Source organism: Grampus griseus (genome assembly GCF_964374135.1).
Source record: "Grampus griseus genome assembly, chromosome: 11".
Lineage (NCBI taxonomy): Eukaryota > Metazoa > Chordata > Mammalia > Artiodactyla > Delphinidae > Grampus > Grampus griseus.
The window spans coordinates 84,075,061-84,092,638 of NC_139005.1; the positions used below are offsets into that span (position 1 = coordinate 84,075,061).

The following is a 17,578-nucleotide window of genomic DNA, read 5'->3' on the forward strand; positions in this document are numbered from 1 at the left end:
GGCTCTCTTACATTCCAAGTCCAAGGCTAACTCTTGTGCATTTTCCCCTCTTTTTAATTTTCTTCTTCCTCAGGTCTGAGTAAGTGTGAGATGTCTTCATACGTCATTTTCTCCCAAAGGTGAAAAAAAGCTACAATTTCTCATAATTTTGCCATTTTGATACCTGGCTGAGAACAGTTATAAACATCAAAGAAGAGCAGATCTGCATGGACCCCAACTGCCGCTCCAGATCGTCAAGGACCAGTTTACAGAAGATACAGGCAGTGATTTGTCCAAAGACAGGCAACTAGTTGGTGGCAGCTCTGGAAGCCAGCTCCCTGACTCCTCAAGCCGTGCTCTTTCCCTGAAAGCCACACAGGACAGATGTTCTCTCACTGGGAAACATTTGTTGAGCACGTGTTATCTGTCAACCTCCTAGACATTTTCATCATCTTCAAATGAATTCAGCCTTCCTGGTGAGCTCATGGGAGTAGGAAAACCCAACACTCCTCAGACCTCTTTCCACCGGGGGCCAAACTCCCCTCCCTGCGCCGCTAAGGCCCGCCCTGGCTCACCTGTCCAAAGTCGCTGAGTTTCCTGACCGAGTCTCCGTTCTGCAGGACCACGGCTGACATGCTAGCTCCCAGCGCGTGCGGTCTCCGGAGCTCTGGGGCTTCAGTCGCAGGCGGGTTTGCAAACAGTGCAAACAGCACGTGGTGCTGAGGTTTTTAACCTGGCGTTAGGGAGGAGAGATTCCAAGGTGTCTCCTGCCGTGCTTACCCGCCACAGTCACGCCCCCGGTGGGTGTTGTCCTGACGCGGCGAGCTCCGGGTCACCCCTGCCTGGACCGCTCGGAGGGGAGGGGCAGGGGGAGCGGGCCGGGGACGGTGTGGCTGGTGACGGGAGTACGGACTTGGCTTGCCCGCCTTGGATGGAGGAAGGCCAACAAGAGAACGCAGGGCCAAATGTGCCCTGGCGATTAGACAGGTTCGGCACTTCTGGGACTCTCAGAAGCCTGGGCACGGGTTGTCTGCGATCGGTGTAAACCTGTGACAGCCGGATGATAACCTTTATAAGAAACAGAGCCAAGATCTTAACTGAGATGGGGGAGGGGGGATTCCTTTCTATGTTACCACTAAGGAAACTGCCTTTTTTGTGCTCTGACTTCAGAACATCACATATAGGTGATGTTGTGAACGCTGGGCACAGTGGCTAAGGAGCAAAGAGAATAATAAGATAAACGACCTGGATTGAAATGCAGCCATGTGTCCCGGAGCTGTTTACATCACTGCTGGGAGCACCCAGAAGAGGACGCAAGCTCAGTCTTGCCAGGATGTTTTAAGAATGTGGATAAGAGAAAGAATGAGGTGATGCATTTAACACTTAGTACAGTTCATGCCATATAGTTAAACACTCCATAACTAGAAGTTATTGCTTAAAAGTATGCAACAACAAATGCTTACTGCGGACCCCTCTGTTGCATGCCAGGTGGTACTGGGGATACAGCAGTGAATTAAGTGGAGGACCCTGCCTCCTGCCCACACCCGTGCTGTCATTCTGGGAGGGAGACAGAAAACAAACAAATAAATAAGTTTAGGCAGAGCTAAGCCTTCTGAAGAAAATAAAATAGGGAGATGGGCTAGTAGGCAGGAAAATGTCATTCACCTCTGTTTTTTCAGACCCAGGAACTGAGACGAGGCATTCATTGCCACCAGGCAAAACAAAATATAAAAGAGCACCGCAGAGTCAGAAGTTCAAAAAGGATGTGAAAAAATCAAGGGCATCAAGACCTTGAGTGCCTGCCTAATATTTAGCCAGGAGAAGGCAATGGGCTAAGAGAAAACAAGCCAATAATAGAGGTTGCTAGAAATCCGCCCCCTCCCCTCCCATAATCCTTTGACGGAATGACCAAGCACCTTCCAAAAGAGAAAAAAAATCTCAGATTCAGGATTCAAAACAAACAGATGAACTCCTGATTCCACCACTGATTAACTTTGGTCAAGTCCATGCCTCAGTTTCTTTGTCTTTAAAATGGGGCTTTAAGGGTTGCTGTTTAGGATTCTTTGAGCCTGTATGATGTGCCAGGCTTTCTACTGGCTGCTAAGAAGACAGATATACGTTAAGTGTAATTTCTGTCCAAAAGAAGTCCTTGGGTGTGTGATTAATATTCTCTATGGTAAGTTGGAAGATCAGTGTTTTTGAACATGGAAGGGCAAGACCTTGACTTCCACCCTCAGGAGAATCGGTATCCTTTATCTGACTCCAGTGGTTTTCTAGTGTGGTAAACATGAAATGAAGAGTTTTACTGCACCCTAGGATTGCCTTGCAAACATCACGTCATCCCTTGATGTTGCTGGCATACTAAGGAGAGCAATGAATGTGACAGCGCCTGTTGTATTGCCATATAACAGGCATGCAATGAATGAAAACAGCAGTAACAGCTACTTACTTACATGCACATTGTATGTTAGACACTGCCAAGCTCTCCCCATGCATGATTTCATTTCTTCCCTCATAAACTTGAACCGTGCACCCCCACTTTATAAATAAGGAAACTGAGACACAGAAAGTTTAGATAAGTAGTTTGAAGTCAAACTACATTTCACCCAATTCCAAGACACTGGCTCATAAATACTCTTCCTTCCCTTTTTAAAATAAGACCAACACTGACTTTTGGGACAACAAAATAATAGCACACTTCTCTTTTCTTTTCACACCTACTAAAAATGGAATTCTTAATTTCCTCTCACATAAAAATGCCCCGGATCTGTGTTGGGAGGAGAGCACAACTAGTTGTCTGCTACTTCAGAGAAAATCACTTAATAGCTTCTTTTAAAAATTATTCTGGCAAAAAGGGAAAACATATCCATGAAATAAGATAAAAACTCACTTAAGATGAGATTGATGGTGACATGAATTTTGTAGATGATTTTCAAACTATCATTTTAATTGGGATGGAATATAATGTGTTGCTGTATGAACAAGGGCAGTGCTGAGTCCTAAGAAAATTGATGTAGAAGGAACATTCAAGAATTCAGCCTATAGACCACTGAGATATTGTGAATGGCCAGAAAGGGGTGGGCACCATGTCGCAAGATGTGCAGTTGTGTACCTGGTAAACTTAGGGCTGACCTTCATTGATTTGGAAGTTGAAGATTTCCCAATCACTGCATGTTATCAATCGCTTTTCATTTAACCTCACAGGTAGAGAAGTAAGTTAATCATAACCTCTGAGTTCATGGCCAAAAATCAAAGCTTCCAAGGCCCCTCTCTTGTTTTATTTATTCATTCTCTTTTATCTTCATTCCCCACTCCCATTCCCTTACCCCAGAGGCCACATCCTTAACATGTTTTAATATTTAGCCATGGATTTGTTAAATGCAGGGAAATATTGGAGTGTGTACGTATTTTTCATGGATATGAGTGATGTTGTAGTATAGATTTACTATGGTATATACATGTACTATAGATCGCATGGTTTCTAACTTTTTTCTTTCAGCTATGTTCTTAGGATGTAGCCATGCTGCTGAAGGTACTGGTTCTTTGTACTTTTAACTGGAGTAGAGTATTCCACCGTGTGTATCCACCACATTTGATTTCTCCATTCCCCAGTGATGGACACCTAGGCTATCTCTAATTTTCCACCACCCCAAACAATACTGCAGTAAGCAACCTCATCCTTGTCCGCTTATATACCTGTGTGAGAATTTTTCTGGGATAGAAGGGTAGGGTCCTGAATCATGGGGAACGTGCGTTCTTAATTTCACAAAGTACTGCCAGACTGCCCCTTTGAACAGCTTGTACTAGTCCACACTCCCACAAGTAGGGCAAAAGAGTTCCTGTTGCTGGGTATCCTCAGGATTTGGCTTTTTCCAAGTGTCTGATTCTTTGCCAGTCTACTCAGTGAGAAAACGTATGTTCTTGCTGTTTTTAATTTGCATCCCTCCTCTAACGAATGAGTTTGAGTACCTCTTTCTACACCATGCCACATAAGATTTCCCATACTTTCAATAGTTCATTATCAAATACTTTGCCTATTTTTCTGTTGGGTTTCCTGGTTTTTGTCTTGATTTGCAGGAATAATTTGTATGGTCTAGATATTACCCTCATGCCTTTCTCAAGTCACAAAGATACCATCTCCCAATCTATCACTCTCAGTTAACTGTCAGCTGATGTCTTTCCTTGAGAAAAAATATAATTCAGATGTAATAAAAATCCATCTTAAAATACTGTTGTGGTTTGTGCTATTGGGGTCTTTTTTAAGAAGTCCTTCCTCATCCCTAAGTTGCTAAGATATTCTCTTCTTTCTTCTGTCATCCTTAGAGTTTTCTCTTTCACAGTCAGATCTTTAATCTTTCTGTATCTCTTGTATATGGGATATCGTAATCATCCAGTTGTTTTTTCTTCTCCCTCCATATCATGAGTCAGTTTTTCAATAACATGGGCAAAGACTTTTCCCCAATTTTTAAGTCAGAATTTTCTGAGTTGAGATGAAATTGCCATTTATACCTGAGTCTTTCTCTAAAGCTTAATTTTATTCCATTGGTTTATTGCATTATGTCTCCTCTTGCGTCCATATCATACTGCATTTATTATTACAATATGGTTTGGTAGTATATCTTAATATCTGGTTGTCAAGTCTCCCTTCTTGACTGTATTTTTTCCCAAAGGTTATTTGTCTATTAATGCACACTTATTCTTCCATATTTCAGCTGAGACATTAATTGCTTTAACTCTGAATGTATTGGCTAAGCTAGGGACACTTGTGCTAAACAGGAGTAGTCAAGAGTAGACATACATGCTAGGTCCCAATTTGTTATGAATGCAGCCAAAGTTTCTCCATCAATATTATGCTAAATGTATGTTTTTGATGTTATAACTATCATCAGGTTTATGAACCCCTCTCTGCCCCCTGTGTGCTGAGGCTTATTTTTATCATAAAGCAATGAATTTAGCAAATGCTTTTTCTACATCTACTGAGAAAATTATGTGACGTATTCCTTTTAGTCTATTAATGTGATGAATCACATTGGTAGATTTTTTTAGATGTTAAACTCTTCTTACAAACTAGGATAAACCTTCCTTAATTATGATATATTAATTTTTATTACACTATTAGATATGGTTATCTTATGTTTTATGTAAGATTTTCCCATCTCTGTTTATTAGTGAAATGAAACTGCAATTTTATTACTTGTACCATCGTCACCCTATTTTGACATCAAGATTACTCTAGCCTTACACGAGGAGTTGTACAGCTTTCCCTGTTTTTATAATTTCTGGAACAACCTATAAGATAGAAATTATTTGTTTCATGAAGATTTGGTAGGGTAGGACCTCTTGTAAATATACTGGACCTGAAAGTTTGGGAGGCAGGAAAAGTAATGGATTATAGTTCAACTTATTTAACTATTATTGGCATATTTATGTTTTCTGTTTCTTCTCATTTTATATTTTTTTCAGAAATTAATTCAGTCTGTCAAGGTCTCAACGAAACTAACATATTATTGTTCAAAACATTCTTTTCTTATTTTGTGAAGTTCTATTGTGTCTACATTTATTTTTCCTGTTTCATTTTGTGTTTTGTTTATTTGAATCTTCTCTTATCCTGCCAGATATTTGTCCAATGTGAGTCAGCATTACATAAGACTGCTTCTCTTTATTTTTTGTGTTGTCATTTATTTCATTGTTTCTCCCCACTTTTCTTTATTATGCCTTTGTTTGAGCTTGTTTTGTTGTTCTTTTCCCAACTTCTTGAGTTGAACACTTACTTGTTTTTTTCTTCTTTTTTTCCTGATAAATGCATTTAAAATGAAATGTTTCTAAGTACTGCTTTGGCTGTGTCTCATTAATTTGACACAGTCAGTGTTTTTTTACTATTGTTTGGTTCTAAATTTTGAATATAATTTTCTCAATAATCCAAGGGTTATTAGTAATCTACTATTTAATTCAAGGTACTTGAGATATTTTTAACTTTCATTTCTTAATTTTTAACTGAATTACATCATGGTTAAAGAGCCCAGTCTTTATGCTTGTGATTTTTTGGAGTTTATTGAAGCTTTCTTGGTGGCCAAGCACATGTGGTCAATTTTTGTAAATGTTCGGGCATGCTAGAAAAGAATAGGTATTCTTTATTTCTCGGATATAGGTAGATAGATAGATATAGATATTTTAACATACTCATTTCAGAAGTTAATAAATCAGACAAAAATGATGTAGAACACAAACAATACATTCAAACGTTTACACATAGATTATAAGTATGTATGTATACATACATATCTTGTGTTTTAATCTAATCTGATAATTCCATCTTTTTATTAGAAAGTTTAACCCATTTACATTTATTATAACAACTTTTATGGTAGGACCTACTTCTGCTATTTTATTTCATATTTTCTATTTCCTGCACTTTTTATTTCATTTCCTCCTTTTGAACCTTTCTATAGAAGAATAGATCAAGTTTTCATCTTATGATTAAGAAGTTATCCTTTCTATTTGTTTTTCTTTGCTGATTGTTATGACCTGAAATATTTGTGTCCCCCCAAAATTTATATGTTGAAGCTTAATCCTCAATGTGATGGTATTTGGAACTGAAGACTTTGGGAGATAATTAGGTCATAAAGGTAGAGCCCTCATGAGTGGGATTAGTGCCCTTATAAGAAAAGACATGAGAGAGTTTGTTTCTTCTCTCTCTGTTCTTCACTATATGTAATATAATGAGAAGATGGCTATCTGGAAACCAGGAAGGGGGCTCTCACCAAACAGTAGATCTGCCAGCAGCTTGATCTTCAACTTCTCAGCCTCCAAAACAGTAAGGAAAAAAAAAATTTGCTGTTTTATCCACCCAGTCTATGTATGGTATATTTATTATAGCAGACCAAAACTGAGTAAGATACTGGTTATCTCTGTTATTTATTTTTTCCATTGAGATATGATTTTTAATTTCATTATTTGTGTTTGAAGAGTTACACACTCATGTGGATCAAAAATCCAAAAGTAAAAGCATAAATAGTGAAAATTCTGTCACACTCCCATATCCTTCAGGCACCTGATTCTCTTCCCCAAAGACAGCCAATGTTATTATTTTCTTCCAGACTTTTAAGCAGATATGTGTTTGTATTTGTGTGTGTACATGTATTCTTTCTCCTCCTTTCAAATAGTAGCACAATATACATGATATCTTGTCATTTTGAACTTTTAACTTAATAATATGTCTTGAAATCACCCTGTTTACTACGTATACCTTCCTCATTCTTTTTTAATCGCTCCATTGTACTTCTTTCTATGAATTATCATAATTTAATTGGTACTCTGTTAATTAACATTATTGTAGTTTCCAATCTTTTGCCATTACAAATAATGCTGTGATGAATAACTTTGTATATGTATCATTTTACACATAAGTTAGAATATGTCTGTATGAAAAAAAGACTCTAGGTAAAATTTCTGGGTCAAAGGAGTGGGACATTTATCATTTCAATAGATATTAAAAATTATTAATTATCCTCCAGAGGGTAACCATATAATTTATCATCCAAACTGGAATTTTTTGATAGTGAAAGGAGTGCTAGTGATAATTACACTGACACAACAGATATAAATTGGAACTATCCCAGGCAAATCATTATGTGTAGTTTCCCAATCCATATGGGTTCTACCAATTTATATACTACCAGAAAAATGTGAGAGTGTCTATTTCCTATAATTTTCCAACCTAATATGAGGTTGCTTACCTCAGTATTGACAAATCTTGACAAGTAGGTTCAGATACCCAGAAAGACCAGACATCACTTGAGTAAATCAAACAAATCAGCTGAGTCAGGATTCACAGCAAAAAGGTTATCAACATTATCTAGGGAGAAGCAGGGCTATAGCGCTCACAAGTGAGTACACACACGTGGATGGTAATATCTGAGTGAATGAGAGACATATCAGACCTCATGGAAGCTTGGCACTCGCCTTCACACCAACCTGATGACCATGAGACTAAAACACTTCTGGACAGAGCCTTGCCTGGATCAAACAGAACTCATTGAATGACAAAATATTGATAATTACTGAAGCTAGGTGATAGGTAATTATTTTATTATCTCACTCTTATTGTATTTTTTGTCAATTTCCATAATAAAAACTTTTAAAAAGAGAAAAAAAAACAGAACTCATTAACCTCATCCATACATTGCATAAGCTTATGAAGACGCTACAGCACAAAACCTAGAACCAATTCCCACTTATCAATCTCTTCACGCTAACATAAACTGCGTAAGCCAGGAACGTTTATGAATTTATTGCTGTGGGAGCAGAACAAATGTTAGATACCCAGACATGTGGCCTTTAGGCCAGCCATGAGGCCTCTTCTGCACTTAACAAATTTTAAAATCCTTGACAATCTGGAGGAAAAAGAAACTCATTATGGTTTTAATTAAAATATCTTTTATTTTGAGCATGGTTTCTATTTACTTTTCTGTGAACTATCTATACCTTGAGTTATACCCCTGCCCTTTACATTTTAAATCATCAGGCAGCACAGAGGCTTGGGTTTTATCCCAAAACCCTGCCCCCAGCCCCAGTTCCACTGCACTGTGGATGATACCTGTTCTCCATGGAAGCATCTATAGTTATAATCTGGTATTGTTGTTCTCTGGCACACACACACAAAAGAGGTCCAAATTATGGTTATTTCTTTAATGGGGAGTTTTGTATTTAGCATGAAGATTTCCCATTGGGGGATTTTAAACATGGTTCTGTGGTCTGGGTGATAGCTTCTGACTTAGAGAGGTTCAGCCCACAATAAATTGTCTCTTTGGGGTCATCTCACCATGCAGCCTAGTTCAAGTAAAACATACCTTTGTCCTGTCAATGGTGGAGTCTAGCTTGCTCTCACTGTGGCCATCCATCCATGTTCAATATTCAAATAAGCTAGAGAGTTTCTTGCCTTTATACATGAATTAGGCATAGTCCCTACATCCTCCAAATTCCAGAGAACAAAGGCCAAGCTCTCTGTTACGTTCTTTTTAACCACCCTAACTTGGTGTAAGGTGAAGAGGAAAGATGTCTGGAAAGAAAGGAGAAATGTGACAGCACACTTATCAATGGAAAGAAAAAATTTCACAGCACACTAACGAATCTCTCTCTAATAAAATTCTCTATTCCGATCGTTTGTGTTGGTCTCTTAGACTCCTCTTATAAATCCTTAAAGTGAGTGATGAGTTGAAGGTTGCAAAATGGGCCTCGCCATCTCTTACAGAGTCCTGTAAGAGTCTCAGACTCCAAAACAACAACCACAAAACCGTGACATTTAACATACCATTAGAGTAGTAGCAGAGCCTATGGGTCTCAAACAAATTCAGATGTTCCTTTAAGTGTGTAACTAGGGCCATGCATTTATGTAGAATTTAGAAAAGGAGAATGTTGGGAGGTAATTTCCCCAGCATTTCTGCATGTCTTGGACTACCTTTCCAAGGGTATTTGCACAGCAAACAGCCTTGGAAGTGGGAGATAGTATCTCCCTCTGGGTCAAAGGGCAGATTTGTTTCCTGATCAGCATAATAGATAGAGAACCTCTCCATCCCTGAAGAAACTCTATCATAATAAAATCTTTCTCCTCTCCCCAGAGAAGATTTTTGTTGTTCCAGGGTAAAGAGAATGCCTCTCTTTGGAGAGGAGAATGGGAAAGTTGCCGTCAACCCTTAAATAAGACCAGAGTTTCCTAAGCTCAGTATTCCTCAGCTGTGACACAGATCCAGCGTGTGCTCAGCACCCGCCCAGATTCACTCTGCTTTGACACCCATGGACTTGAGGGACAAGGGGAGCCAATGTAAACCTGAAACATGTTGCCTGTTTTGCTCCGAGCAATTTACTGCCTAAATTCATTTGGGCTTGTTGTTTCCTTACTGGCCAATTTCTGGAAGTTTGGCATGGCCTAGTAGTTACACTGATATTTGGGAACTGCTCAACCCACTTGATGCAGAATAAACAAAGGTGTGGCATATGTGGCGAGCTGCCCCATTTTCTTTCCTTCTCTCTCAGGAAATAGAAGCTCTGAATGTTAGCTAGCCAGCCCCAAGGCCTCCCAAAATAAAAGCATTTCCCAGGCTTCCTTGCAGCTAGATGTAATAACAGGTCTAACATTTGACCAAGGAAATGCAAAGAGAAGTGGTCTGTGCAACATCTAAGAATTGTTCCTAAAGGAAGTTGCCCTTCTCCTTCTCTTTTCTCCTTTTTGCGGGTCAGAATGTAGAAATGCTCACTGGAGTTCGAGGAGCCATATTGGATCATGAGGTAAAAGTGGGAATGGGGGCCATGCTTTTCAGAGCAAAAATAGAGAAGGATCAAGATAGAAGGAGCCTGGTTCTTGACACCATGGACCATCACTCCAGCAGCCTTGGACTGCTGACTTAGACATTGACATAAGAGAAAAATTAACCTCTATTTCTACTTTGTTTATACCCATGTATAATTTTGAAATTTCTGCCACTCACAACTGAATCTACTTCCAGCAATAGAAGAGATGTGGGGATGTTCTTTAAGATGGATTTATCTGTCCAAGCACTACTCTTTCCTTATCAGAATTTAAAGAACAATGCAATGTCTCACTGGAAAAATTTAGGATTCCCACCCTTCCACCCTGCACCCTGCACAGGCAGCTGGCTGTGAGCTTCTTCAGAACCTCACTTCTACGGTCTGCTTCTTTTTAGTCTAACTTTTCCCACACAGACAACCCAGAAATCTAAAGATTGCTATCAATCAATGCCCACACAAACTAACAATTAATGTATGAAGAGGTTTTCATCAAAATAAAAATTAAGGCAGGCTATTCTAGGAATTCTTAGCAGAACTTAGACATTTCCTTGGGGTATAATAGAATCAGTTGGTAAACCAAATGCACTTGATCAAATTTATTAAATGTACATATATAAAATCTTAAGACTCTGGAGCCATTACTTTAGCATCCTTCTTGGCGATCAGATTGAAGTCACTGTGTTGTCATTCATACACTCACTCATTAAATAAATATTTGTTGAGTATATTCTATGTGTTGGTCACTGTTCTAGACAGTGATGAGCAGGACATTCCATGCTCTCATTGATTTCACATTCTATTAGGGGACATGACCAGTAAACAGGAAAAGAACAACAACAACAACAAAAACAAGATACACTCACTACTGATATGGCCAAGAAGAGATCAAGTCTTAAAAAGAGGTATTATAAAAGAGATAAACTGTTTTGAAGAGGCTGATTTAAGTCGGATGCACAAGGAAGACCTATTCAACAAGGTAATATTTGAAATGAGCACTGAATTATGAGACAGCGCCACTCCAGATGCAAAGATATGAGGGGAGAAGGGTCCCACTGGAGGAAACATCTGCACAAAATCTCTAATACAATGAACAGGGGAATGTTTTGAGGAACAGACAGAGGCCAGTTGTGGCTGAAGTAGAGAGGGAAGGGGAGAGAGGGAAGAGCTGAGTCTGGAGAGGTGGGCAGGACCAGTTCATGTATTTATAACCAGTGGGGTACTAAAGCCAGCTCGTGTAGTTGTGAGAGAGCTGATTCTTCAGTTCTGTGAGCCTGTTGCTAAACACGTCCCTGATTATAAACTAAATTATATAAACTTAAAATTAAATAAATTACATTTAAGACAAAGGTTATAAATCCTCAAGATTTAATTATTTCATAATTACTTTACTCAATTTTATCATCCATGCTCTTAAGGTTATTTACGCCCATTTTATCTGGGCGGTAGAAATACTACACAATAATATGCTACCACACCTCTCTTCTCAACATCATACGGACATTGATAGCTTGAAATCTGCCAGAGTGGGAATGTTTACTCCATGGAAATCAGCAAACACTACAAGTCAGGGGTGAAGTCAGTGGGTTGTTAAACATTTACCACCATCCCACCAACAATAGTGACAGCAGCAAAGCCACAAGTAGGACTGGATCGAAGTCAGATGCCTCAGAGGCAGGACAACAGTATCAGTCAGGGATGGAAGACACGTTGGGGCAGAGCGGGCTCAGCTACTGGTCAGTAGAGCTATGGCATCAAATCCAAGCAGATAAGGGTGAGATTCAGTTTAAGAAAAATCCAAGGTCAAAGCCAGGGGAAGCTGCCGCAATAGTGGGGCTCGGTAAGGGCTGGTGCTCAGCTGGTCAACGCAAGTACTGCCTCTTCCAGAAAGCACTTCCTCCAGGTGGGAGCCATCACCCCTTCTTGACTCAGATAGCATCTTGACTTTTCTTCTGTAACTAAACACATAAATTCTCTCGTTGTCTTGTTTTCACTATCTGTCTCCTCCTTCTAGATAAAGAACTCTCAGACTAGAGACCAAATCTTAGTCTTTCTAAATTCCAGGACTAAGCACGGTGTCTGGTGCATAATACTAAGTACACAATTCATATTAGTTTAATCAGAAAACTGGGGGGAGTGAAAACTTCATCAACAGGGGAAATAATTAAATTACATTTCATTCACATAGTAGCCATACAAATTATTTTTTAAATCATAAACATTTATCATACTTAAAATGCACACAATCCAACCCATGACAAATAAAAGTTAAATATAAAGTTTTGTATTCCCCATTGTGTAAATATGTCAGGAAGAATACAAAAACAAAAAAAAGAGAATGAGAAAGAGGCGTTTTCTTTAGACTGTGGGATTGGGAGAGAGGTTTTTTTGTTGTCTTTGTTGTTATCTCTTCCATTTAAATGTCTATGAGGAAGGAAATTTGCAAAGAAAGAAGGTAGCTTGCCTAGAAAGCTTGCCCAAAGCCATGCCGGATTTCTAATTAGACGTAAATGAGCTAGCCTTCAGCTTTATTCTTTCCATCTCATCCTCTCTGGAAAGAGAAAGGGACAAATATTTATTCTGCATTTAAATATTTATTCAGTATCAGGCATATTGCAAACGTTGTCTTACTTAATTCATTCTATTGTATAAGCCAGTGAGAGAGATTTTGAATATTCCCGTTGTACGGATGAGGAATCTGAGATATTGTGGTCTTGTAGGAGAGGAGGCAAAAGACCTGGGGTGGTGACGTTAGTCTTGAGAAAAATACTCGTCATCATTTCCTGTTTACTCTTGAGCGACAGAAGAGCTCTCTGTGGAAGGTGAGGGTGGTATACACACCCCTGTCCACTCAGAGACCCCTCTTCCCTGTAGAGCCTTGGTAGGTTTGACCATTTGAAAGCTAGGTTCTTGGTGGCTGCAGTCATTACTCATTGAGTGAGAAATTTGGGAAACACATCTACTGAGGCCCACAGCCTACCAGACCGATGGGATGCTCAGTTTCTTGGTAAAACACATGCATGATCTTAGACATAGATTCTTTTTCTAATTCTTCTGCATCTGTCTCACCAGGGGGAAGCTGGCTGAACTCTAAGGTTGAGGAGACACTTGGGGGACTAGAAGTGAGTGAGATTCATCCATACAACCTAAAAATATGTTAAGCTTTTGCTGCAATACTGGCACTGTTTTAGATTCAAGGATGTAACTGCCTCCCTGAGTTTATGTTCTTTTTAGGATGTGGACCTTAATAAAATTACAGGAATAAATTCAAATTTACAGCTGTAACAGAGGACATGAAGGAGATGTACATGATACTGAAAGAGCCTTTCCCCAGGAGGTTTTCTTGATCTCAGAATATGAAGTAGAACATACCTAGATGAAAGAGGAAGGGAGGAACCTGGAACTGTCTGGAAAGTTCCAGGCAGAAGGAGCAGCATATGCAAAAGTATGTGGTGGAAACAGTGGAGACCGTGGTTGAAGATGCAGCTGGAGAGCTAGAGAAAGCCAGACCATGCAGAGTCTTGTAGACCATTTTAAGATTTTTTTTTTTTAATCTTTAGGCCGAAAGGGTTGCAAAGCCATTGAAGTATGTCATGAGACGGTGTTTCTCTGAGATTTGCATTACCACGAGATCACTCTGGCTGAAGTGTGGAGAGTGGAGGTGGGGTTGGGGGCAGGGCAAGAGCAGTTAAGACGTGATTACATTTGTCCTGGTGAGAAATGGCCGTGGTTCCTTGGACTAGAATGGTACTGATGGTAGGGACGAAGAAAGTAGGATGCATTTGATAAGGACTTAGAAGGTATCCATTTAGATATGGTGGGTGAGGGTGAAAAACAAGTCAAAGATGATTCCTGGGCTGCTGAGTCGATGGAGAGAGTGCCATGCTCAGAGACGGCTCCATGTTTGCTCTTGACAGACCAAAGAGATCCATTGAGTTGGGCTCTCCAGGCTAACCATTGAAAAGATGCCTGTGGAACTGAAACTCATTGGGATATTAAGTTAAAGGTGGAGAACCTAGACCTTCCTTTATGTGTGGTGTTTCTAAAAGCAATTTTTCTATTTTGTATTTTACTTTTTGATTTAGAGAGTATTTTCACATACATTATCTGTAAGATACAAATTACTCTTTCCATTTTGAAAATGAGGAAAAAATTAAGTGATTTGTCCAGTCACACAGGCTATCTTGAGTCCAAATTCCATGCTCTTGTTCCTTAACTTCAGCCATTCAATCATTCATTCATTCATTCAATATATGTCTACCATTTACGCACAGGCACTGGAGGCAGATTTATTATGGAGCTTATGAAGCTAAAGCATTAGGGTCCTGCACGTACATAGACACCTTCATGGCTCATGGAGGGACTCTAGAGATGGTTCATATATAGACATATATTTCTCTAAAATTTTCCAAAGAGAGTTAAACCACAATCAGGTAAGACTGCCGTCTCTTTCCACTCTGATGTCCTCTTCATCATACTTTTCATGCAGAGTGGCCCAGACATCATTGAGATCAAGCTAAGGAGAAGTTAAGATGAAGTTACATTTATTGAATTGTTTGCATTTAGTGGATGCATTTATGTCATCTGCAGTCATTTTCATGGATAGCTCTCGCTGCTTGTCTGCCTGTAAGAAGTGTTTCAGGGACACTCCTACTGTTCACTGCCCTGGGTCACTGAGTCTTAAGGTTCGAGGTCAGAAGCCTTGAGAGTGTGGTCTAAGTGTCCAGTTTTCTTCAGCCCCTGGTCAAAACAGTTTCCTTTCCGGGGATCTAATGCACAACAAAGTGACTATAGTTAACAATACTGTATCGTATGCGTGGAATTTACTAAGCAGGTGGACCTTATGTGTGCTCACCACATGCGCGTGCGCACGCGCGCACACACACAGAGAAAAGAAGAAAAAGAAAATGGTAATTATGTGAGGTGATAAGTATGTTAATTAACTTGATTGTGGCGACATGAACAGCAAAACATCAAGTTGTACACCTTAAATGTATGCAATTTTAATTTGTCAATTAGTTATACCTCAATAAAACTGGGGGAAATATCATATGCTTGGGCAACTCCCCCTAACCCCCCAATTTAAAAAAAGACCCGAATTTCTTTCCTTGTTAGGAATATACTTGATAATAAAGCATGAGGATGAGAAGGAATCGATGGAAAGTTAAGATTTCCAAAGTGGAGCTTCTCTGAGTGCAGACAACACCCAAGATATAGCCTCGAGGGAGCATAGCCAAAGAGGAGTGGAGGTTAAGTTTGTTGGAGTCTCAAAAGTCGAGGAAACGAGAGGCTCTGTGCTCGGTAAGTTGTTCCAACGGCCCTTTTCTTCCCACTGCGAATTTTTGCCAATTCTTCAGGGCCAGCATCAAAGACCATCCCTTAATAACTTACCAATCCTCTCCACCCCATTCAGAAGTCAGCAGGACACCCCTTAACCCAAAGAAAGTATATTCATGAGACTAGTGTAACTTCTTTATCAGAAGAGATTAATTCTTCATAGCTCTGAATAATGGAGACTGTGTCTTATCACCTGAAATGCCTCTAGAGTACTAGTTCTCCATCTTCAGTGTACAAAAGGACTACTCCATAGCTTGTTATAAAGGCCAACTGGCCAGATTATGACGTGGTGGGTCTGGGATGAAGCTTCATAATCTGAACATTAACAGCACGTCATGTATTTCTAATGTAGGTATTGTGTGGACGTGATACAGACAGCACGGTGCTCTGTGCTTGAAGTGAATTGTATGGGATAGAACTAGTAAAATCAACTTGCAATGAATGGAATTACAAGATTTTCACGCAGTCCTCACTGCAGTTCAAGAAATAACCGGCAGGTGGCGAGAGACTCATACAACCCACCTAGGAGGACTTCGAGCTTCCATGGCCGCCAAATCCCAAACCAAAAACTGCTCAGGAAGTCAAAGGGAATCCTGTGACCCAAGCAAAGCCGCCTTTAGCCAGAGTGGTGAGTTTCTTCTCTTTGCATGTGAATCCTGATGAGCCAATGGCCCATCTCTTACTCTGGCCCCCAGGGCTGAAGTTATGCTGACCCCATAATGCAGCCTCTGGCCCCTAGGAGCCATAATCCTGGCACTAGCAAGGACTGGTCTCCATCAGGAAGCGGTATGAGGTCATGTGCCTTCTGAAGGTCCTTGCAGTAAAGATCAGCAAAAGATGTTTGTCTGCTCAAAGAGGGAAGCTGTTGCCAATAGAGGGTCATGTGGTCGTGCCTGTATTGTCTGTGTAGTCAGAGCTGAAGGGGAAGCATTTTACTCAGTCCCCTTATTTTTTAGATGGAGAATTGTCTAGGAGAGAGTAAGCCATTTGCCCAAGGGCACAGAGGTAGAAAGTTCCAGAACCTGGAGTCTGTCTGACTTCAAGTGGCTTGCCTTTTCACTGCACTTGATACTACAGGTGTTAACGGGTGTGTGCGTGGGTGTGTTTACTTCATTAGTGTCTGCTCATGAATTATTGTCATACAGGAGAAGCTGGGGGTGACCGTCTGGTTGGGGAAGAGGGGTTGGACGTGTTTGCATCAACAAGTCCGCTTTTTACCTAGATCGTGTATTTACTTGGGGGTAACCTGGAGGATGAGGGAGGGTGAGAGTACACACTAACAGAGCATGAGGGGAGAGGGCAGAGGGCTCGCCATTGTTTTTAAACTGTGTTTTAATGGACCTTCTTGTCTTATACTCCTCCTTTTCTGTCTACTAAACTAGAAGCTGACTGAAGGCAGATTGTCTTATTTATCTCTGATTATATTCAATAGTTATTTGACGAATCAGTGAGCATGTCAACCTTGATCATTTTGGGATCAAAGCAATATTTTCTAACATCTAAGATGAATAGCACATACCTCCTGTGATGTATTTCAGTATGCTTATATTTACTTGAGAAATGCATATACAGTGTTCACTCGGTGCCCAGCACGGTTCTTAGCATTTTACAAATATTAACTCATTTAATTTTGTTTTTGTTGCTGTTTATTTAAGGTTCCACGACAATGAATAACCATGTATCAGAAATTACCCTCTTCCTCTCCCTCCACCTCCTACCCCAAAAGACTCTGCAAATGCTAGGTCTAGGGAAGGGGGAGCGGGGAGGAAAGAGTTCAACTGTCCCACTTTGGGGGCCCACAGTTGCCCAAGTAGACCCTGGGCCCTGGCAGCGGCCTCTTTCTTGGTAACCTGGTGCGAGCAAACTTTCCCCTTGGCCGGCTGGGGCCAGCGTCAAGGTCTGCAGCGAGGTGCAGACAGCTCGCAGCCGCTGGCTGATTTATAGGCCAGAGCATTCCCCG

At 40.2% G+C, this 17,578-nt stretch overlaps 1 protein-coding gene across 1 annotated transcript in view; it reads right to left on the reverse strand.

Annotated features, from left to right (window-relative positions):
• Positions 1-724, reverse strand: part of PAH (phenylalanine hydroxylase) — a 71,326-nt gene extending 70,602 nt beyond the window's left edge. Inside the window, exon 1 of the mRNA XM_082665054.1 lies at positions 555-724. Coding sequence (XP_082521180.1) covers positions 555-614 — 60 coding nt within the window. The 5' untranslated portion in view covers positions 615-724. The remainder of the gene's footprint in view (positions 1-554) is intronic.
• Positions 725-17,578: the final 16,854 nt, after the last annotated feature.